General features: G+C 42.7%; 1 protein-coding gene across 1 annotated transcript in view; it reads right to left on the bottom strand.

Moving 5' to 3' along the window:
* larp1 (La ribonucleoprotein 1, translational regulator) overlaps positions 1-24214 on the bottom strand; it is a 42107-nt gene extending 17893 nt beyond the window's left edge. Inside the window, exons 1-3 of the mRNA XM_079214481.1 lie at positions 24142-24214; positions 8459-8523; positions 4844-4909 (exon numbers count right to left, since the gene is read on the bottom strand). Of these exons, the coding sequence (XP_079070607.1) occupies positions 4844-4909; positions 8459-8523; positions 24142-24187 (177 nt within the window). The 5' untranslated portion in view covers positions 24188-24214. The remainder of the gene's footprint in view (positions 1-4843; positions 4910-8458; positions 8524-24141) is intronic.
* Positions 24215-24736: the final 522 nt, after the last annotated feature.

The following is a 24736-nucleotide window of genomic DNA, read 5'->3' as shown; positions in this document are numbered from 1 at the left end:
GAGGAGATGGAGACTTTGCTATTTCCTGATTCAGCAAAGTGGAATCTGAAAATATGAAGTTGGTTAAACATGCACAAGATGACAGTTAAATTAGACGTTAGCTTCACCTCTCCGCTGCTCAATGCTAGCTTAACATTAAATTACCGTCAGGCGGTACGTAATGCTATGCTAGTTATGGAGCTCCAAAGAGTCTGCCGGACGCCCGAGACGAGGAGCTTCAAGCTCCTTCACGCCTACGAAAAGCATATTTAAGACCTTGAAACTCGCCCAATGGAGGTCAGCCGCCACCTCGCAGAGCTAACGCCAGAGTAATTAGCTCGCTGGCTATGGCGTATAAAAGCTGCTCGCGGTTGTGATTTCAGCTGAGAGGCCGCTCCATATCCACATCCATTCATATTCTATGAGAAGATAACGGACACCCGGAACACCAAATGCAGCATTTATAATCTGAAATACGAGCGTAAAATAAATCCAATGAAGTTTTGCATTCAGAACAAGAGGTTTTATATTAAAGTCAAAATCAGTGTGAGATGAAGCATTTGCACGTGTAGGTTTAGATGTTTCTTGATCTTTAGTCCGGTCTCATCACAATGCGACATCAGGGCCGTTCACCGTTCATGCGTCGCCTTATCTCGTTCTCACAGAGCCGATAGTTTATTCAAATAAAGAAAGAGCTCTGCTACGACAGCTCGGCTATCAGTAACCACACACGCACGCAAAGTCCGCAAAGGGAGTCATGCAAAGCACTCAACTCAAGTAAGTAAGCCACGAACCAGTGTACGCACGCACACACAGCCTTCCAGGTATCGTATCGCAAACTATTCCAAATCCTGCTGAACTCAAAGATCCACTTCAAACATGCAGCGTAGTTCTTAACACGCTTGGTCTCAAACATCAAAGGATATTATTAAACCTTTTATTATTATTACCTTTATGAAAATGTACCAATTTTCTTAATTGTGGAGGAATGAATTTACAAAGCCGCAGGAACATGTTTCCAAAAGTACTCTACCGGCTGCAGCGCTCCTGACCTTTGACCCCTCTCCTCCTGGTGGCTTGCAGGACTATTTGAGAGCGAGTGCAGCGATATTGGGGCTTTAACCTTAAACGCTCAACAGGTTCCACCCGAGGAGGTCAAAGAGGAGGATTCCCGAGGCCACAAACAAAACTGGATCAGGAAACCTATAAGAACACTTTCAGGTTGTTTAATGGAGGCAAGAATCCTGTTAGTTTAGGGAATGTTGGTTTAATGCAGATTCAGAAGAGAGAAACGCAGAAACACCAGTGTCATCGCTGTTGAACGTCTTGCTGCCTATTTATAAAGTTATGTCGACTTGAGACTAATCTCATTCAGAAACGATCACATGCTGCACGTTGAAGTGGTTTGCAGGACCTCCAAAACCAAAATAAACGGTTTAAGTGCCGTTTTAAGCTCTTTTAGCCCTCGCTGAGGGGTAAGGGGGTCATTTCTCATTAAAAACATGAGAATCTTTCTCACGTTTAAAGAGTTAAATGAAGGTTTAGGAACCTAGGAGCAGAAATGTTCTTTTAGTGCGAATATAAAAATCCATCCGGAGCTTAAATCAAAATGCATTGATACTCTAACATCTGCAGGAACCAGAAGGCATCTGCTGCACATTTATATCATACCGACATTATATCCACATTGTGTAAATATGTATTTATCGTTTTAGCCCTGATGGTCGTTGCAATATCAATTTTGAGTTATATGGTTAAAAAAACACCTTGATATTCGAGTCTCACCCCATTTCCCTGGGAAACCCTCAGTAATAAATACAAATAATAATAAACGAACTTTGCAACAACAAGCTGCTAAAAATATAATTGGAGCTTTAAAACAATGGTCGTGAAACAAGCCCAAAACTAACTGGTAACTGGTTTATAAAAACAAGAGCCGAGGAACCGAACACCAAACCAACATGTCCAAATCTCCGTAACTGAAATAAAAACTTTGTTTGCACCTATTTGACAAAACAAATTGAAACTAAATATTTGAAAAAAGGGTTTACATTTATGGAAGTAACTGACAGTCATCTGTTGGTATAATATCTAAAAAATGTGTTTATATCACCTCAATAGCAATAAGTTAGAGAGTTAACCTGCTGCTTCAGTGTGTCCTTTATAACACAAAGAAACAAAGTAACCAGCTGAGATCCATAAAGACGTTTAGATTGTGTTGCACATTATTGTTGATGCACACCGTGTTTATGGATTTGATGGTGGTGTGATGCACTTGAGATCTTGCTGCAGGTGTCCTCACATAAAAAACGTAAACCCCTTTTGAACATTATGTGGACGAGGCTGCGCATCGAGTGAGCAGGAGACGACTAGCAGCGCTAACTTTAGCAAGCTAAACTCACTAACTAACTAAGCTCTCCGAGTGGATATGAGATATGTCGTCTGTAAAGGGACCGTTTAAAGGTTATTAATGTGACTTTGACATTGTTTGATGTCTTTCTTTTGTGTGGTGCTGCATTTTTAGCAGCTTTTTTTAATATTTTATTTTTGTATTTTTGTTAGCGGTTTCACAGGCTGCAGGTTGAACTTACAGTGAATCTCCACGAGTCTCTGACCTGCCTGACAGGCGGCGGGCAGGACTCTGTCCGTGTCACTGCCTCGATCTGAAGAGAGGGAGGGAAGAGCAGTTTAGAGAGGACAATGAGGTGGACCATGATGTGCACGCACACACAAAATGAAGAACAATGTACAAACAGCTGGATTGGGAGAAAATGGTTGAAAATGGACGTGAGTGCGGAGCCCTAAACCTTCAATGTTTGGGGACTGTTTCAGGCCCTGAAGAGAATGTACAAATACCTCTAAGTCCCTGACATTACAATGTATAATGTATAAACCTCGTCCAGGGAAACATGCTTCTTCCTGCTGCCGTCCAACACAATGAAAATGTCACATTATGGAGCACCAACGGCGGCTAATAAGAGGGAGCATCTGCTGCTCCATCATATGAAGTACATCCCCCACATCTCAGCGGCTAAATGGATAATGCTGTGTCATTTAATGAAGACGGCGTTGTTGTGGTTTTATCGCTTTGGATTCTGCACAGATGGGAGAAATGAGCCGTTAGGTTTAAGCTCAGGTGTGTTTTCTGAGTCGCCGAAATCAGAGGACGCCGACGTCATTCTTTTTCTTCTTCTGCGACAGGAAGCCGGCGCTGAAGCTTTCGTTGCGGTTTATTTCGCCACCAGAAATGAAGCCTCCTGGACGCGGTTTAAAACCACCAAACAACCCGATAAACCAACGGCGTGCTGAGCTCTCCTCCCTCGGGACACTACACGAGGCGCCAACGACTCAAGCGTGACGTTTTTCCAAGAGGATTGTGGGTGAAGAGCGGCTCTTACGTAATAATTTTACCGTAAAGATCTTCTGCTACTAAAACACCCAGTAGGTGCACACAGAGATGGTTTTACAGTAAAGACGGAAAAAGGTGGCGACGTGCAACAAAAAGTTACGTTAAGCCCTTATGCCGTGAAATAAAACAAAATTCCATTATGTATATGAATATTTTTTTATTCCAGCATCTATTTCCCCGTCTGCACAATCAAAAGAATCCAGCCAACTGATTCACAGCTTCAATGTTGAGCGGTGTGTGTGAGCTCCAGCCGCCTAAGAATAGCAGCAGCAGCGCTGATCCAGGGCCACTTCATTGAAGGGGGATCCCTAAAAAGGAGATCCCTTCCCAGGCCCTGGACTCGTGGCTCCACCTCCCCACCTATGATTCTTTGCCACCGGTTATTCCTGGCTCTTGATGAGGTGACCCACATTTTACTGCTTGGGGACGAGCCTCTCCCTCTCCCTCCCTCAGACCAGGCTGCCTAAAATAGTAGAGGTCAGCGGGGTCGCTCTCCCACTGACACTATATCTCCCCCCGATTGATTACCGCCGCTACTGTAAAGGAGACACAAATCAGACGCAACCCTCGTCGGCCCAACAGCTGTGGAGAGAGGGAGAGTATGAGAGAGAGTATGAATATGTAGAATTACATAGCGATGTACCTCACAATACCTGAAATGTCATAATAGAGAAGTAAGCCAACAGTCGCAAAACCTCTGGTCTAAATATTTTTGAGGTCAGCCATCTTTGTTTTGCCTCCTAAGTGCCAATAAACATGCAGTCCTGAAGACACGGAGTCTGCAGAAACAGACTGCTTTGTCTGGACGTGCCGCTGAGCTGCTGTGTAATTACATCCACGACCACTAAAATACTGATGATCCCTCCCATTGGCTGCTGAATATTATAACTTTGGGCTGGAAACTCGTGAGATTCTTTTCATACAGAACACTCGATTTAGTCTTTTAAAGTATCCCCCAACTACTTGGTAACATACACAAATTCCTTTCTGCTTACACACACACACGCACACACACACACACACACACACACACACACACACACACACACACACACACACACACACACACACACACACACACACACACACACACACACACACACACACACACACACACACGCACACACACGCACACACACACACGCACACACACACACACACGCACACACACACACACACACACACGCGCACATATGTGCGCACACACATACGCGCACATATGCGCACATATATGCACACACACACACATAACAAATATATGCACACACACATAACAAATGTGTTAAAAATAATTAAAAAAGGAGATCGAGCCCTCTTCTCTTCTGCACCATCCAACAAAGATGCAGCAATTATGAACCCTTCAGCGATCCAAGAGCCTAAAAGACACCTTTTTTCTCATCAGTGAACATCCACGCTGAACATCCGACCGACCCGAGACTCAAAACAAACACCCACCTGCATGTCTTTAGTCGCGATCTCCCCGGGTGTCGGCCAGCTGTTGGCGTCGGCAAAGTCTCCAACCTGAGCGAAAGACGACAAATACAACAAATCTGAATTAGCAGGAGAGTCAAAAGGTAAATGAAGAGAGATTGATGGAAAACCTTCTATTCACGGCAAAAAGCAACGAAAAAAACAAAAACACTACCGTAAAAGTCGGGTTAGTTCCCAACTGCAGCCAGCTGGGGCTCCTGCTAGCGCTCTGCTACTTCCCCGCTAACTTCCGCTAGCTCCCCGACAACCACCCAAGGTAACGGGACCAGGCCCGGCACGACTTGGGCAGAGGGGACGCGGGCAGTGGCAGCGGCCAGTATCAGCGGGGAGCTAGGAGCAGCGCTAGCTAGCTTGCTACAGCGGGGACACTGACCGGAGGTAGGAGTGGTTTGTAACCCGACTTTAGGGTACATGTTTGGTAAAACGTTTCCATTTTTTCAAACGCAAATCGTTTTGCTACATTTATGAGACCCCGGAGTTTTAGGTCGAAATCGCAGATGTTCGGAAACGATGACACCCAGGCTGCAGTCGAATAGTCCTTTTTGGATAGGAACCTTCCTAATCGAGTGAAATGACCCGGAAGTACCTAAGTGGCCGCCATGATAAGTGCCGGTCGAATTCTCTAAATGCAAAGAAAAGGAGCTTCAATGGTTCCTAATTTAGCTCCTTTAGCATAGGAACCACTGGACCTTCCTTTACGAAAAGGAGATAATGCCGACCCACAATTCCTTGTGGCGGCAACATTTAAAGTGACATATTATTCGGCCGTTCACAAACGATCATGAAGACAATCGCAGATCATGTAAATAATGATTTGCATAACTTGGAAATACTTTCAATAATCCGTTGAACCGGCTGGCAAACTACGGACATTACATTGCCGTTTCTTAAAACCGCTGTAAAGTGATCAAACTGCTCTATTTGATTTTCTCTCTGGTGTTGAACTGCAGTCTCAGCCCTCATTGTTTTATTTGACTTCATTTACAGAAGCTTTGATGAAAGAAAGAGTTAAACTGGACGAGCTCTTCAGTTTGAGTCATGTTTCTGATTATCATCTTTTCATCAACTATTTTGTCATATTACAATAAAACACTATCAAGTCAACACTTCTAACTGGGTTGTGTGATGTTTCATAAACTGTTGTCTGCATATTCTTATGATCAGATTATAATCTGCATATAAACCATAACGGGATACGAGACACATATGACACATTGTTAGTGGATAACGTATTTAATTCAGCATGTATGAAACTGAACAGAGACAGTTTAGTAGCTTTGTACTCTTTCATAGGTTGTTGTTAATAAAGTATTATTATGAACCAGGTTGTTTAAATCGTCTGCATGGCGCAACAGAAGATGTTTAAGATGATCTTTTTGTAGTCAGAGCATTGTAGTTTCACCGCTGCAGACAGACCGATGTCACTAACATCCGCCTGCAGTCGCATCCTAACTACGTTGTTAGCGAAAGTGAAGTCAGATCCTCTAAACACCACGTTGTCTTGTCCTAGCGCCTTGTGAATTCTCCTTCCGATATTTTCTTGACCCTGTGATGTTTTTCACAGAGGTTAAGGAAAAGTGGTTAAGGTTAGACTGCAGCCCCAGCGTTTTGCTACTTGATTGACCACGTCCCCTTTCACACGGTTAGACGCAGCCTTAGTACACAATCCTCCGATGCCATTCATGGCCGGTGACGTGTGGATGTCTGCGGCTCGTCTCTGCACCTCCCCGGCGGGGCGTCGTAAACGGTTTGTGGTCAAGGTGTGGTGCTCAAACCCCGCAGGCTGTTGCGCAACAGAGGGCCGGCATTCCAAAGCGGTAAATTGTGAATGAAAGCACTTCAAGGGCGAGTAACGTCAGCTCCATCCGCAGGGCTGGCGTTTTCACTTATAAAGAAGAGATTATGGCAAAGTACGCACTTTACTACGGCAGAAGCTGTGGCGACGATTTTGGCGACGAGGACGACAGGAACGTCAGACCCTGCAGGCTTTGACTCCTGTGACCAAGAGGAAGATGCAGACAGAAGGGATCCATTTGAAGATGGGTAAATATATTTAGATACTACACTTTGTGTTGCAATAGCATATTTACGCTAGCAGAGTGAGCACATTTAGCTGGTCCCTTTCTGCTCCTGTCTGGCGTAACGCAGGTACGCACGTAGTCTGTTTACGTTAGCCACTAGCATAGCTAGCTCATGCTCTGAGCATAGTCCCTGCTGGATCTCTGTTACTGTTTTGGTGTGCAATCGTAACTTTCTTTCAGTGAACTTAGTAGTGACCAGTAGTCATTTATTTTACAGAAGATTCACATCTGCAGCAGTGGACAAGAAGCAGCTTCGCTCCAGCCACCAGCACCTACACTGTCGTGAAAGACTGACAACGACACGGACACAGTTAACCAGGGAACGTAGGTACACAGCTCAACTGCACATGTACACCTGTTGAACTGTTCAAACTGTGTGAAGTTAGTATCGACTACTAGTCATTTAGGCTCTGTTTTCTATTTCTGAACATGTATATTTTGTAAATATATTTTTAATTTATAATACATATTTTTTTTTCCAAAAAAAAAAGAAATTGTTGTGATGGTCATTTTTCATTTGCGCACACACCCCCCATGAAGCTTTATCTGCAGTATGAAGTCATTTCTCAGTCCCATTTTATAATTTTGGTGAAAGGTGTGAAAGACCATATTACTACTAAAAAACGATAATATTCTTTTTAGTTTTAGACATTTATTTACATGCATCTACCATTGTATTCATATATTTCACTGCTTTTGTGAACCTAAAACCTTTGGTAAACCAATTTCCATCACCTAAACCGAGTTACCACCTATAAAGTTATGTTTGAACCCGAAATATGAATAAAACATTTTTTTTTTTTAAAAATGCATTTATTTTATATGTGAGATTGTTCAGCAATTTATGATGTAAAACATGGGTATGTATCTTGTATGAAAGTGCCATAAAGGGTGAATTTAAGAAATTATGTCAAATCGAGAAAATCGACTAAAAATGATCTCAGTGTTCAAAGAGTTCAACACATTGAACAGATCATGTGTTGTATTTTAATCCCCACACAATCCCCTTGATCACAACCGCCCCGTGACGCAAAAGGAAGTTACTTTAGTGTTATTATTTCCAATTATTAGAATTACGATTTGTGAGACGGAAATGTACATTTAGAATATTTAAAAAAAAAAAAACTTGATTCTGCCCAAATAGTTCAATAAAAACAGACGATCCCTCGTAAATGTTGCCAATTAAGTGAAGACAAAAATGAAATTAAAAGTTCCGATTTTTTTTGCAAAGAGTTTGAGAAAGTGATTTTAAATGATATATATTACACTAGCAATTTAACACTTTGCATGTTGAAAAGCAGCAGCAGCAGCAGCTTAACTTTCATTTTAAAAGCACAATATTTGACTGAAAAGACATGAGCTTATTCGTTTACGAGTGTTTCTTCTCCTACTTTATCATTTTCAACCCCAGCAGTTACTTTCTCTACTTTAAAATCGTCCCCGTCCGTTTTTGTTGTCTTTTTACATCTTCGATGGATTTAATGATTTAATCCGTTACCTTTCCTCCACGTCTGGCTTTCGGTGGGTTCCCGGCTCTCACCACTTTGGCCGGGCCGGTCGACTCTGTGGAAACACATTAGGACGTCGACGTTACAACCGGCTCTGCAAAACACCACATCTCAGGAAAACAACACTAGGCACAAAAAGACGTCTCAGTTAAATTAGTTTTTTATTAACTTTCATTATTCTTATCTACCTGTTGCAGATATAAATTATCTGCACATTTCTCAGATCTCTTTTCCTTATTAAGCTGTGTCATTATGTTTTTCGATAAACTTGAACTAAAAACAATTTGATAAATACAAAAATAAACGTCACAATGAAATAGTAAAAAAAATAAAAAACTTCCGCAAATATCCTTTAAACATGAAATAAGTAGTTAACTAATCAGCTATAAAATGATACAATAAGCCAAAGGTTTTTTCCCCCTTTTGCTCATTCACGTATAATTTGATTTATTTAACTCACTCCTGGTCGCGACCAATGTTCTCCTCAAGCCAAACAACAACAGAGAGGCATTCAAGTGCACAACAACCGTGAAAACTCATTTCATAGAGTCACACAGTTCAGTTGCATCAGAGCGTTTGTTTCACAATGTGCTATAAAGCTATAAAAAATAAAAGTAACTTTTCCTCATGTAAGCAACGGATGAGCTTGTGACTCTTCACTAAAAATAACAAACCTCCTGAAGATGTTGCCTCTCGCCGTCTTCGGCTACAATGTTGCTACATTTTGTCACCAAAGAGTAAACCTCAGTAAGAAGGATCTTGTCGAGGGACAACGCCAGAAAGAGAGCAAGAGAAAGAGAGGGGGGGTTAAATCCTCCCGGTGTTAGTGGATGATGTAGGGCTGGGCGATATGGCAAACAATTCAAATCATGGTATTTTGTAAGATTCTGGCGGTTTCACTGTATTCTTTTTTCGAGTAAACACATTCATTGACGCCAAAAAGAACCGCCGGCCAACTGAACAGCTGTTCTCTGCTCGTTGGTCATCGCTGGCTCGCAACTGGCCAGGGAGCGGTGAACAGCCGTTTGTACGTTAGTACATAGAGGGTGATAAGAAGCTAAACCTGGCGGGACTTAGGACCCAGGGGAATGTAGGTGAAAAACAAAGCAGTGTCCGTCTCTTCCCGTTTTGTTTTTTGTTTGTAGCGACGGAATTTCTTCTTGTTGCGATAGTGGGCGAGCTGTACCCAGCATGCAGTTCGGCGGTGTAATTTTATAAATGTACAATTATTAGCGTTACAAATTGTATGTGTCAAATTTTTGTGTCGTGGTGTTTTACTCTGTTAAAGAGCATTAGTTGTGGGCTATTAATTGTTATGCTGTGTTCACACCAAACGTGGTTACAGATTACATGCAAAGTCAATGCACAGATGCGATAGGTTGCGAAAAAGCGTTTTTTACTACGGCGGTGCGAACGGAGTGAAGGACGTGGCGCGAATTCACGCAAATTGAAATATCCCTGCCTTGCCGTCTGAATCAAACTGCTGCTGGTCCGCCTGAAGTAGCGGCTTCATTCAGACGCTGTTGTGGGACTACAGATAATATTCTGAACCCAGATATTATAATATTCTGAACCCAGATATTATAATATTCTGAACCCAGATATTATAATATTCTGAAGCTAGATAGATAGATAGATAGATAGATTTTTCAGGGGTGTCCAAACTTTTTTCACGAGGGCCACAAACAGAAAAATATATGAAAGTCTGAGCTACTCAGGTGAGGTATATGGCCAAATGAATCAAATGAGGTCAATTATGTATGTATGTACGTACGTACATACATACGTAAGCATGCATTCTTTTTGTAAGCATATACATTTAAAAAAATAAATAAATCACAGAGGAAATTTGGTCTTTTCCCAGCTCCAGTAGAAGTCAGTAGGGAGAGAAACTGAAGCTGGTTCTTCAGAGAATCATCACTGCATCTCCATCAGTTCTAGTTCAGACTCTCTTCACTTCTGCTGCATCATCAGGAAGGGAGTCGAGAACAGCTTGCATTCTTTCTCAATGGCAGAAAGATCTTGGAAGCGCTGACTGAGTTCTGTCATTTGATGTGATGACAGACATATTTCCTCTTTTTCACAGAAAGGTTGACCTCTGGAAAATCTGCTTTGATTTCAGACAGCGTGGGGAAGAGCGCAACGTTGACATTACGTAGTTGCGCCTCAAAGAGACGAAGCTTCACACAGAACGGGTTCATGTATGCGTGAGGTTTGGTACCTGGGCTTTGCCTTGCAGGCTCTTGTTCAGTGTGAGATGATGAGATCAACTAAAGGCTAGGTCTGACAATCATAGTGTGTCACTCGGCTCATGAAGAGGTCGGTCCTCTTTCAAAAACTGGTCAGCTCAGCGCTGTGCCGGAGCAGCAGCGCACCTCAGAGAGAGAGGAGATCCTGTTCAGCTTCGCTTTGAGTTAGTTCTTGCTCTGTGTTATGAAGTCTCGTCTGAGAGGTTTTTGTGTCACGCTGTGAGCTGAGCGACCTCATAGCTGTTATGAGGCATTTTCTCGTGTTTTGTTTGGACGGCAAAAATGTGTATATAAATATATAAACAGATACAAATATGTATTAAAAGTGATCAAAAGCTTGAGGTTTCATGGAACAGTGTGGAAGTTGTGTGACGACTATTTCATATGGTTCTTGATCATACAGCAAGCTGTTGTAACTCAACTGTACTTTTTCAAAACTGTTCCAAAGTTAACATGCTTTATGAGAGTCATGGCTTGAAGACTTTTGCATGCCAATATTAACACAGTCAGAGCGCCACCTACTGGGAAACTAGTGCAATTTGAACTAGAAATAGAAAGAAATGAACGAAGAAAATGAAATTGGCCGACTTCCGGTACGGTTTAGAGCATGGTCTAAATTGTTTAAGTTTATATGTGGTACATACACCTATCAAATATTGTATATCTATGTTGAACGTACTGCAAGGGCTGCTTTGTTGAATTTAGTTGAATTTACCCCTAAGAAGTTAATGGGTCATTTTCTTTTGAACACAATGAGATACAAACAAGCTTTTGATATATTTTCATGAAATTGAATATTTAATGATCCACAGAGAATTTTGTACAAATCGAAGCCAGCGTTTAGGAAGATTTGAGGAAAAACTTGTTTTTCACAAAATTCAAAATGGCAGAAATTCTAAGGAAGCGGAGTTTAATGCGACGATGTAATTTTTTGTAAAGCAGACACAACCGGACATGTGTGCCAAATTTCAGGTCAATTGGTGATAGGGGGAAAAACTGTGTGCTTTCACAACTCATAGGTTGTCAAAAAAAAAAACATGTTTTTTAGGGGGCGCTATCTGACTTCCTGTACGGTTTAGAGCATGGTTCCAAGAGAGTTATTTTTAAGTTTACATGTGTTACATATGGCTACCAGGTTTCATACATGTTGGTCAACTGTATCGCTGGGGCTGCTTAATGGAATATTTGTAGGGGGCGCTATCGAGCCGAAGTTCCATTTTGAGTCATTCAAGTCATATCAGGCAACTACATCTTTGCCTTTAAATGTGTTTGGCAAGTTTAGTTACGTGTCGAGCATGCTTAGTCCCTCAAAAGTACTTTTGTTGTTGACCGCGAAGGATGGGTCGCCACGGCAACAGCGTTTCACGAAACATCAAAAGCTTTGGGGGCTGGCATCATGAAATTCTTAAGTTTGGAAAGAAGTAAATTGGATGTCGATCTGATTGACCTACTAAGAGAAGCAAGCCAAAGTATATAACATTTTACTTCCTGTTACCATTAGGTGGCGCTATTCAGGCGTATTGAATCTCGGAGGAATTCATCTGAATACAACGGCTGGAAACAAGGAAAATGCAAAAATTGTTTGAATGTTCTTTAAAAAAAAATTGTGTATGTTAAGGGACACAATGTTGACGTATGCTACAACTTTTGTGAAGATAGGGCAAGTAATTCTGAAATGATGTGTATTGACATATTGAGCCACGCCCCTAAGAGGTTAATTGGTTAATAACTTCTGAACGCAATGAGATAAACAAAGTGGAAGATATCCTTTGATCACATTGAGCCAATGATTATCCACAGAAATGTTCATAAGAAATGGACCCAGCGTTTAGGAGAAGTGGGCAAAAATGTGTTTTTTACAAAATACAAAATGGCAGAAAATCTAATTAGGCGCATTTTAATTTCACGGATGACTTTTGTAGACCAGTCCCACCCGGACATGTGTGCCAAGTTTCAAGTCAATCGTCAAAGTTCACAAAAAGCATGGGCTTTCACAACTAAAGGGGGCGCTATCGAGCATTTTTTTATGGCTTTTGGCCGACACCCAAATCAGATTGGCATTTTCGCCGAGTCAGAAAGGTGTGGACATTTTGAATGTTGTAGGTTAAGCCCAAGCACCTCTTTTCCCCACGCAATGACGAGAAAAATAATAAACATTCGAATAATAGGGTCCTCGACCTGACTACGTCAGTGCTCGGGCCCTAAGAAGAAGAAGAAACATTTGAAATACAATAGGTCCTCGACTCTGACTACGTCAGTCTTGACAGAAGGAGACGCAATACAGAAGGAGACGCAATACAGAAGGAGATGAAGGACACAAGACATAAGAAGAAGGAGACAGAAGGAGCCCAGTGAGACAAAAGAAGACAGTTACATTTAAAAAAGGACAAGATAACTCCTGTTTCAACTCCTCCAGTCAGCTGTTCTCCTGCTTTCTCTTTCAAAGTGAGAAACTGAAACTTGTCCAACACAGCGTCCCGAGCCGCTTTGCTAGTCGCCCAAAATGACACCGCGAAGCAAAGGCAGAAACCAAATTTGTGACGTGTTTTAAAACTAAATCACTTTATTTAGGAGCGTTTGTACAAAACAGAACCCGGAGAAAACGTTAAAGTCAACTCGGCAGAGACCAGATGAGACAAAAAGGACCAGATGTTGTATGAATGTAATTATATACTTAGGGCAGCAGCTAGCGATTATTTTCATAATCGACTAATCTATCGACTACTTGTTTGATTAGTCGACTAATCTAATGACTATTTCCCCTAGAAAATTTAAAATAATGACTCAAAATGTTGGAATTTGAACATCAAATGTATTTGAGTAACAAGATCTGAACATCATCTTAACAAATACATTAAAAAGTAATAGTTTATTACAGAAGGCCACGTGGATTAAAACCAACAGTGAACTGTTTGCTTTGTGAAGCCGGTCGGCTTAACTTCAACATGTTTACCGCTTACGCAACGGTGACGCTTCATAAGAAGCTTGTTTTCATCCAAATAAAATGGCACTCATGTTTCATAATCACCTGTTGGAGCTCAAGAGCCAAACTTTCATCAAAATACATTTTATTCTACGCATTTATTTTAAATTGTAATAAGCCTGTTATGACAAATGAATGATTTTGTGGTAAAATAAACAGAATAAAGACAGACTTCACCCGACAGACTTGTGAAACAAATGTTCGTCGGGCGATTAACGGCGTCGCTGTAAATACGTGACATCGGTACACTTCTCCAGCCGCTGGACGGAGAAACTTGTGCCTCTCCATCGCTAAATTAAGCCAAAGAATTCCTCAAAGAATTTATCTGCTTAGTTTCAACAGAAAAGTGTGAACAAATGTCACAATCTGGCTGCTTAACAAGCAAAAAAACCTTTAGTCTTAAGTGTTTTGCAGCTGATCTTGTGTGTGGGATTTATCCTTTTAAAAAGAGACGATTAGCCGCCACGTAGAGAACGACTCGACAGGTCGGATTGAAAGTGTGTTATCGTTGTGTCCTCAACTGTACGAGAGCCTGCTGATAAGTGGTAAACTCTAAAACTCAAGGACAGGGCCAGCGCGTGCGTGCGTGCGTGCGTGTGTGTGTGTCAGACGCGTGGAATAAATAAATATCACAGAAACACATGATTAAGAGACATGTGGAGGAGGCGTGCTGCAGATGATTTATCCACAAGTTGCATCAGCAGAACAAAGATGGAAAAAAAGAAAAATATTGATTTATTATATTTTCCCATATTTCCTACTGTGTGGGATCCTGGTGTTACAATGCAATGGCCTGAAATGTCAACATTTTAAAAACAATATGGCGATGCTGTTAAAGTCCCCGCTACGTCCTCTAGAACAGAAGCCTCGTCATCAGAAGGACGAATGAGACTTCTTTGTTTGACCTGGAACTTTATTCTGAATTAACTAAACAAAGGCAGGATGGAGCTGATCAGCTGTACCTGAAATATGACCTGGCGAGGCGACACAAACAAGCAGACAGACAGACAGTTGCATGCAATGGAAAACGTTGAGCAAGACACTTGAGCAAAGCGTCCTTTACCTGCTTTTCTAAGATGGCGCCGTGCCAGCCTCTGTGTGTGTGTGTGTGTGTGTGTGTGTGTGTGTGTGTGTGTGTGTGTTTTAATTTATTATCTTTTTTCACTTTACCTCTCTCCTTTTGTTCCTTTTACTTTATTGTTTATAGTGAGTATTTTTCATACTTAATATTTGTAGGTTTAATATGTAACTTGCTTGCTGCTACAAACAAATTTTCCCCCTGGGGATGAATAAAGTATATGTTTATCCATCCATCAGATCATCAGTTTATCCAACACACATCAGTATGGAGTGACTCATCACTCTCTTCTTTACAACTCTTCTCTCACAGTCTTCTTCTTTCTCCCCCCTGTTTATTCTCTAACGCTTGTCTTCACAGCCTTGCCTGAGGCCAACATTAACATTCCCCCCGGCCGGTTCCCATGAACCGTTACCTCTACAGTCTTTATTTTATGTATTTAGGCTCTATAAGAGATCATTAAGCACTTGGATATTTTATTTTTTCTTTAAAGCCGCTGCAGGTAAATCACCTCAACTTGCATTAAGTGCAAATGCTCTCAATTTACCGTTATCTCCAATTCCACCTCTCCACAACAGACATCCTCTCTCAGTTTCTCAGAACACACAGACACCACACACACACACACACACACACACCCACCCCAGGTGGAGTCCAAAGACGGGTTCCCAGGGCGCCGCAGCACACGTTGGAGCCGATAACCTGCTGCAGAGCCCAGCGGGGTCTCGCCGCTGGAGCCTATAAATAAACCGTGTGCCACGTCGGCTCAGAGAGAGAAACACAGCGGCGCTACTGGGAAACGCAGCTACTAGGACAAATGTTGGGACATTTGAGGGGTTGTGGTGAGTGCGTTTCTTCTACTCCAACATGTGTTGAATCATATTGCAATTTTAAGATTAATTTATTTGGAGGTGGGTGTTGTGGGATTAGGAGAAAAAAAAAAAAAAAAAAAACAGTCCTCCCCTCCCCCCCAAAAAAATGGCTTTAAACCAGCCACGGTGTCTTATTTTGAAAGGGCTTGTTACAGGAAACTGGAGGTCGTCCGCTGAACGCTTGCAGCAGAAATGACGACAGTGGAGGGAGGGAAGCCTCTCTGAGAACCAAATATGGAGGAAACGACAGTCGACCGCCTGCGCACACACACACACACAAGTCATGAAACCAGAAATCAAACCTCCAACTTGACGGTTCAGATCTGCATTCAGACTTCTGAATGAATAATTTTTTCTGTCTGTTAAAAAAAATATACAAAAAACACATTTCCTCCACATTGTGTCCTATTTGTAATACGTCTATGGGACTTTTTTTTCTTCTTTTTGTATGCAGTTTTCGGACAAAGGAGGGATATTTTACGCCAAAGCAGAGTGTGAATGGCTATCTGCAGCACAGCCAGGTCATTATAGGTTATTAACGTTGTTGCTGGGCGTTTATATTAGGGCTGCAACGACGAATCAATAAAATCGATTATCAAAAGTGTTGCAACGAATTTCGTTATCGATTCGTTGTGTCGCGCGATTATTACGGCAGTCAATAGCCGCGAGGAAAAAAGGCGCAGAGCAACTGGCCTGCCAGCGTGTCTGAGATTGGAGTGAGACACTGAGAAACGCTGATGTCATGATCTTCGCAAAAATAAAACATCTTTGATGTGACGAGTCGAGTCTTGGCCAATCAGCGTTAAGATGTCGACAGCGTCTTCATTTCCTTCAAACTTGTTTTTCATGGAAGCTAGTCAGCTTGCTATCACGTTAGCTAACGTGTTTGGGTTGTGTATTGTCGTTAGAGTTACTTTATGGTCCGTTACAGCTCAGTCTTGCTTGTAAAAAAACGTAACGTGATGAAATATGCCGTAACCCCCCCGGTCTGGTTCAGTTCATGCTAGGGCTGAACGATTAATTGCATTTGCGATAATATCGCGATATGATAAAACGAGATTTTCTAACCGCAACGTGCGCGATTACGTCATCACGTGACGCGAGCGGAGAACTCGGCTGCATCAACTTTTCATACTTCCCGTTAACCTGTTGTGCAATGGCCTCTGGCTCCACGGAACAGTCAGAAACTGACACAGCTGAGACTTTAGTCTCGAAGAGGAACAGCACGTCGGCGGTGTGGAACCGCCGACGTGCTGTTCTGGTTTCAAAAAAGAAGATGCTGCGCAGCGTCAGGTGATGTGCAGAGCATGCCGCGCTCCTGTTGCTACTTCACGGGGTAACACTACAAACTTGTTCCAGCACTTAAAAAAAAACACCACAAATCAACGTATGACAGTTGTATGGCCAAGATGCCGAGCACCAGTGTGCCAGACAAGCCAAATACCTCAAGACAGGGATCACTGACCGAAATGTTTGAAAGCGTCACTCCATATGAACGTAATTCAAAACGACACTGGGAAATCACTCGGGCAATAACCGAGTTCATAGCCAAAGATATGATGCCTCTCAGCCCGGTGACCAAGCCTGGGTCCATGGCATTGATAAAAAGGTACAGGATACCCCCCCGTACATATTTCAGTCAGACTGCCATACCGGAGCTGTACAAAAAGTGGAAAGAGAAAGTCGCCACGGAGCTTAAAACGGTGGACATTTTTGCTACCACTACTGATCTGTGGTCAAGCCGCACAGCTGAGCCTTACAGTCCATTTTATTGACGGAGATTTCAACCTCGGAGCTCGGGATCTCAACGAGGAGAAACACGTCTGCATCACGACAGACAACGCGTCAAATATGGTGCTGGCTGCACGGCTTAATGAATGGACGAGGCTCCAGTGTTTTGGGCACAGATTACATCAAAATAGAGAGAGAGATGTGTTGATTAGTAATCAGGAAGCTAAATATATACAAATATATAAATTATGTTGAGTTGTGGAAAGTGGATGGAATTCAATAAATTCATATTTTCTCCCACTCCTCTTTTTATTTAATTCTAACAAATAGGCCCAGCCAATGGGAAAGAACATTTTACACCAAATGTATCTAATATTGTGTTGGTCATATTTAAATCATTAATTATGTTTTGTTGGGGAAAAGAGAGGATCAAATTTAAAAAAATCGTATATTAAATCGCAATTGCAATATTGGAGGGAAAAAATAAAATAAAAATCGCAATTAGATTATTTTCCCCAAATCATTCAGCCCTAGTTCACGCTGTCACTCGTTAACGTTAAACCGGGACACCAGCGGATCTGACTGCAGGTTTTTTATTTTTTTTACTCAAAGTAGAATGAATCAAATCACGTAATTGGACTTAACCAATAACGTGACGTTGTGATCATAAGAGACCCAGAATGAAATAGTTTAAGGAAGAGGACTCTATATGTAGTGCAGTTTGATGCAGGGCTGAGATGAAGCGGTCAAAACAGACGTGAGAGGAGCAGTACAGCTTCCCACTGTCCCAGTATTTCATACATATTGATAAAGCATGGCATGCTAAATGCAGCCTCTGCTCCAAGAAGATCAGTTACAGTAAAAATGCTCACATTTGGCAGATGTAAAGCATACGTGTATGTTTTTTGTGTTAGTCCATTTTTATTTTTTTAATTAACAGCTCAGGGATGTTCAAGGAGCAACCTGTTTGTGCACTTTCTGAACATATTTTGCACTGTCAGTTCTGTTTTTGAATAAAGGGTTTGAAATTAATGCCTTTTTATCCCATTCAACTAATTGAAAAAATAATCAACAGATTAATCGATTATTAAAATAATCGCTAGTTGCAGCCCTAGTTTAGATTTCCAACAGTTCAGATTTCATCCTTAATGAAAGACTACAAGACCCAGCGATCATCCACCAACAAGGAGAAGACTTTTTTTTCTTTTTTTTAAATTGGGCGAAGCCAACGGGACAACACCCAGACCAACGGGTGCTCGGCCGCCACCACAGAGGGACGAGCCGCTATCGCCGAGCACAGACGTCACAGATAAAGACGAGTAAAGACGAGGGCCACAGCGAAGCAAAGATGTTCTTCCTCTTCACGGCCACAACAAAGAGGAAAAATAATAAAACAAAAATAATAATTCATAAAGTTCTAAATGACAAATATTAGTACCCATAAAAAAAAACACCTTTCTGTGCACAGCTGCATTACAGTCTTGTACAATGCAATTCATTAATATACGTGTGTAATTAATAGACATCAGTGTTTCCCTACTGTTATAATAGGGGGGCGGGGCACTCCCCTGAAAAAACCCGCCGCGCCCCTGTAATTTCTTTTATAACGCCAGATATCAGAAGTCATTTAAGGTTCTCTTTACTATAGAACAGGTCTACACCTTGTTCTGTTAAACAAACTAAACGGCTGTATGTTATTGATCAGATGTACATGACAGGTTCCCGCCCCCCTATTATAATGGTAGGGGAAACACTGAAAAAATATATATATAAAAAAAAAATATATATATATATATATATATATATATATACACACACACACATATATATACATACACACACACACACGGTTCCACATGTAATTACGCCCCGGGCGAGACCCCCCCCCCCGCCGGGTAAAAGAAAAATATATATATTTTTCAGAAAAATATTTTATTTTGAAAAAAACGGATACATTCGTCTGTGCGTAGCCTCAAACGAAACATCTTGACACATGTCAAGATGTTCCTTACGTTACCCCAAAAGTGAAACTTAAAAGTCCGTTACAACTCTGTGTTCTGGATAAAAATCAAGGCAGAGTTACTGAGTTCGCCAAAAAAGCTCTGAAACCCTGCCTCCATTCCAACATCCTGTCTTTGTGAAGCGGGTTTTAATGAAGTGACAGATTGCATATAAAGGTTTAAGGTACGGAGTAGAGTCAGTAGACTGGACATAAACAACAGACGTCGGGGGTCGGTCTTTTTCTCCCGTCACCCCGAGACGGACCGGCTCGTAGCAGAGAAACAAGCTCAGGGCTCCACTAATGCAGCGTCATGGTGAGTTGTATCTTTATGCACTTTATAATTGTATTTATGCCGGTCGTATTACGTCATATTTTTCGTCTACACCGTGAAGGCCGGTCCGTGAAAATATTGTCTGACACAAAACCGGCCGGTGGCTGAAAAAAGGTTGGGTACCACTGCATTAAAGTACGGCTCCATAGCCCACAGTGGATCCCCGTGCGCTGCGCGAGCCGCCCCGGCACCTCCCCCCCAGCCGCAGGGGGCGCCAACTCGCCAATCCCCCACACAGCGACATGATAGATATTGGAAAACCGCTTCACGGCCCAGATGATTTTTTTTTTTAAAATTGGTCGTGCCGCCCTCCACGTGTCATGAAAAAGTGCCGCCCCTGCATACATACATACATACATACATACATACATACATACATACATACACAAAATAAAAGCTTTAATACACTTCTGGCTCCTGGGTCGGGAATTCTAGTCATGTAGAACTTTAATGCAGAAAATGGGCGAAAATGCCCACATGTGTAATTTTTTATTAAATCAGTCCCTAGAATGAAAAACACATTTTGAAATCATCACCTAATAACATTGTGATGATCCATTCATAGTGCAACCCTTTTCTTGTAAATTATTTAAAGATTATGCATTGAAAGTCTCACACAAAGTCCCAAAAGTCTTTAAAATAATTAAAAAAAAAAAATACTTTGGGAAGTACTAAGAATTATTATTATACTGCAGGAGTTCAAACGTAATTTATTTGTGGCTAAAAAGGTGCTCATTTTGTGGATGATGCAACACTTCCCCTGTCAGTTAGCAGCAAACAGGTTTCACAGCAGAAGAGAATTGGCTGCATTGATTGAATTTATTTATGATCAAAACTGCAGTTAAGAATCACCAAAGCCGATGTTTGCGTTGGCTTTTCTTTGCAGCGCTGCAACATTTCACGTGCCGACGGGCCGAACGGCTGAAAAATAACGTTTAAGAGGGCCGGCTTATAAAAAACACAAAACACTGGTTCTCTTGTTCTGTGGTGACGGATTGCACAAGGCTGTTGGGAGGAACTGAGCCCACTTGTCTGGAGAAAGCGTGAACACTACAGTAAAGTAGGGGTTGGGGGGAAATCGATTCAGCATAGTAACGCGATATTTTGCGTGCCGATATTGTATCGATACACAGAAGCCAAGTATCGATCTTTTATTTAATCAACTATAAACTTTTTGGTCCTCGAAAAATTAAATCAATTGCTTTTTCAGCCCACTAGATGGTGCTTTGTTGTTTTCTGGTGAGGTCAACGTCTTCACTTCCTGTCACTTGTAGCGCCGCTGCTGCACAGCTGTTGCTCGACACAACACGGCGCCGGTCAAAGTAAACTGTAAAAAAAAAAAAGAGAAGCATGAATCAAACTGACTACGGGTCCTCCAGCAGTGCCGGAAGCGGCCGCCATTCAGACGCACTTCCTCGTGTGAAATCCACCGAGTCGTGTGCGGCTACGGATAATATTATAAACCCAGACACAAGGCTGCAGTAAAAATGATTGAAGTGAGATGAACAGACTGAAACGGTATCTTCTTAGATACAATATGTTGACAACGTTTTCCTTTGGGGACAATTTGCGGTGGAAAAAAGGGAATAAATCGCAATACTCAATAAATCGCAGTATCGTGATAAAAATCAAAATCGTGGGTCCTCTGGTGATTCCCACCCCTACAGTAAAGACTGCTCTGCAACAAATTTCCAATATTCAGGGAAACATACAAGGCAACAGATTGGACGCCGAAATGACGAGTCACATGATCAGTCAGACGGCGTCTTTCAGCCCAAGGCCAGAGGCCCAAACGTCAGACCGCCTTCAGAAGCGGGTTTTTGTTTGTATAGAACACGAGCGAATCCAGACAGACGAGAGCTTCCAAGTGATCAAAACATCAATGTCTAATAAACGTTTTAAAAGCAGTGAATCGTGGCAGATCGTGAGCGTCGGGTTTCCTTTGAGCTAGATTTTGTTTTAAAGCACCTCGGATCCTAAACTCATACATATTCGTTGCCAGATTATTGTGCAACACTCTGCCTCAATGTAAACTCATTGTGTGTTTTTGGTCCTAATGAGCTTATGCAAAAGTTTTATCAGGGAGGAAGAAGAAAAGAAACGCACTCAACCGGTTGGTCAAGCCTCAGGGAAACGAGCCGACATTTTGGTGGGACCTCGAACGCAACCACAGCGGTATGTAAACCTGCGGCCAGAGACCAGCACGTGGAACTGGTGTCTACTGGGAGACTACGGCATTTACAGCATGTTTTTGCCAATAACCAACCAGACACAAGGCTGTTTTTAAAAAGCTAAAAACGGCAACGAGATCCGGCTTCGTCGTTTAAAAAAAAAAAAAAAAGCCTCTGACAATTTCATCACACGAAACGTCCTCTCTGACTTCCGTTGGGAAAGTTTGAGCATCACACCCTGAAGTCCTCCATATAGCGAGTGGTCACGTTTTTTAAACCTTTTGGTGACAGCTTGATTGTACTAAAGGTTATTTCAATTTCTTGGGAAAATGAACTTTAGGAAAAAAAGAAGAAAAAAAAAAGGGTGCAAGTTTAGCCATTCCAATAACTAAACTATTAAGACAATAAGAAGTCAACAGTCTGTCATCGGACATCTGAGGCGGCTCAATTACAAATCCAGTTGGGATTCTAAAACGTGGAAATACGTTTTCAGCTCATCAGGGTCTTGTTCAAGTACACGCAGAGTACACACACACAGATTAGAGAGCCGGCTACCTGCTAGGGGTGGGAAAAAAATTAATTTGATTAGAGTTATTTATTTAAATCATTGATTAAATAAGATTATTATCGCAGTATGGTGATAGTATCGAAACCCAAGTATCGTGATAAAATCGAATCGTGATTCCCACCCCTACTACCTGTTCAAAACACAACTAGAAAGGACACTTTCTTGGACAATAACTTTGTAGAGAAACTGAGCTCAACTTCCTGACACAAGACACATATTTGGGGTCTCCACGAATTATCCAAGCCGAACTCCGCCACAAACACACAACCTGTGACAACTCCTACGTAGAAGGTTTGGTATTAAAAAAGGAGAGAAACAAACAAAATCAACAATCCAACTTGCAGCCATTAGTGCTCTTTGAAATGCAGCATAAGGGGTGGGGGCGCTCCTCAGCCCGGTTATCTCAACCTCTGGCTCCCAGCCCAGCTCTTGCTGATGTGACAGCTTCACGTCCACCCACGCTGGGCCACGATTCAGGGTGCACAACGTACCCTGAATACAAGGTCCACATCGGTAACAGGCAGCAAAACACCACAACAATACAAACTGCTGACGGGCCACACACACACACAATAAAAGGAACAGTCTCCACGAACAATCATCAATAAACACTCCACATAAATCGATTACTGGAACTTATTTGATTATAAACATTTTGTAATTTGAGAACCCCCATGTGTATTTATGACAATTTGTATTCATTCATTTTTGTAAAGCCTAAACCAGTGAGCTCATGCAGAAGCCATGATGACTCCAGTCTGTTAGCTCCCATGCTAACTAGCTTAGCTGCGACCATGCCTTTCTCTAAGGGGAACACGTGGAGTGGACACGTGACGCCCCACAACAAGCCTGCTTCCTTCTTTTAAAGAGATTAATCGAGCCCATGTTTCCAAGTCATGCGGGGGGCCAGACACGAGCACCATCAGGTCATTTAATAAGCTTAATTTGTCCCAACACAAAGCGAGGCTGTGAATGCCGAGTGGAAACCTGGAAGCTAAGCTAGCAGAGCTAGCACGGGGGGGGCTAGCAGGCCGGAGAGCTATTGTTAGCCAGCTACAGCTAGCTGACAAACACACAGACAGACAGACAGACAGACAGACAGAGGGGAAGAACATGGTGCTGGAGGAGGCTAAACATGAGGACATTTGTGTAAAAAAAAAAGGTACTGCAGCCAAAGCCTGCACGGTGACACTGCTGAAACCATCAAGATCCCCTCCCCCTCAAAAAAAAGAAAATGCCAGAAACTTGCAGTTTGTCTGGCGACAACTTCACCAACCAATGCACGACACAAAAACACACATGTACTGCAGCAACGAGACAAGAAAAAAAGTGTGTTGTTTTGCAAGTGATACAAACAAACGGATAATAATGTGGGTGCACTTATTTATATTTAAGGGTGCAGACCTCCAGGAATAGCCTTCACTGGGGGGCTCACTGGGAGGGGTCACTTCAAATATATCCAGCTTGCAGGGAGCAACAAGAGGGCGACCACAGACTGGGCTTCTTAAAGCACTTTTTTTTTAATGGTTTCAATAAAATGCTGTCTGACTCTCTTCCTCCACCACCCCTCATGTGACAGCTGCTCGTATGACCACACCTGGACGGACAACCAACACACACACACACCTGACAGCCACTTTATGGAAATCAAATAATAAAAAGCACATGTAAAGAGGGAGGCTACGAACCGTGGTGCGCCTGTCCGTTCACGCTGACCACCGTCACCGCGTTCATTTTCCTGGTCCACGGGTTCACCTTGGGCGGGGGAGCCTCGGTAAACTCCTTTCGGCCTTTGTCGCCGTCCTCGCTGTGCTTGTCGTCGCTGTCACGACCCCCTTTGCACTCCTGCACCGCCGCCTCCTCCAGCTCCTGCGCGTCGGGGCTCCCTCCCGGCCCTCCGCCGCTCCCCGCCTGCCGCTTGGCACCGTCCCCGCGCTGCGCGTCCTCCTCCGGCTCACCGCGCGCCGCGTCACCGTGCGCCGCGTCACCGTGCTGCTGCTGCTGCTGCTCCTCCGCCGCCGCCTTCGCCAGCGGGTTACCGGGCAGGAGAGCCTCCACCTGAGTGGCCATTTCCCAGCGCCGTCTTTCTTCCCCCTTCAGGATTACTAGTCCTCTCGCTCCCTCCCTCCCTCCCTCCCTCCTCCTCCTCCTCCTCCCCGAATTCGCCTTCAATTCACGAGGAAACGTGAAGTTGTGCCGCTCCGGTGCCGCTCCTCTGCCGCGCCGAGATCCCAAAAGATCTTCGGTCGAAGACGCGGAGACGTCGGCGGCGAATTAAAACAT

This window comes from Taurulus bubalis, assembly GCF_910589615.1.
Source record: "Taurulus bubalis genome assembly, chromosome: 2".
NCBI classification, from domain to species: domain Eukaryota; kingdom Metazoa; phylum Chordata; class Actinopteri; order Perciformes; family Cottidae; genus Taurulus; species Taurulus bubalis.
The sequence above is the reverse complement of the archived record's forward strand: the minus strand, read 5'-3'. Positions and strand labels throughout refer to the sequence as shown.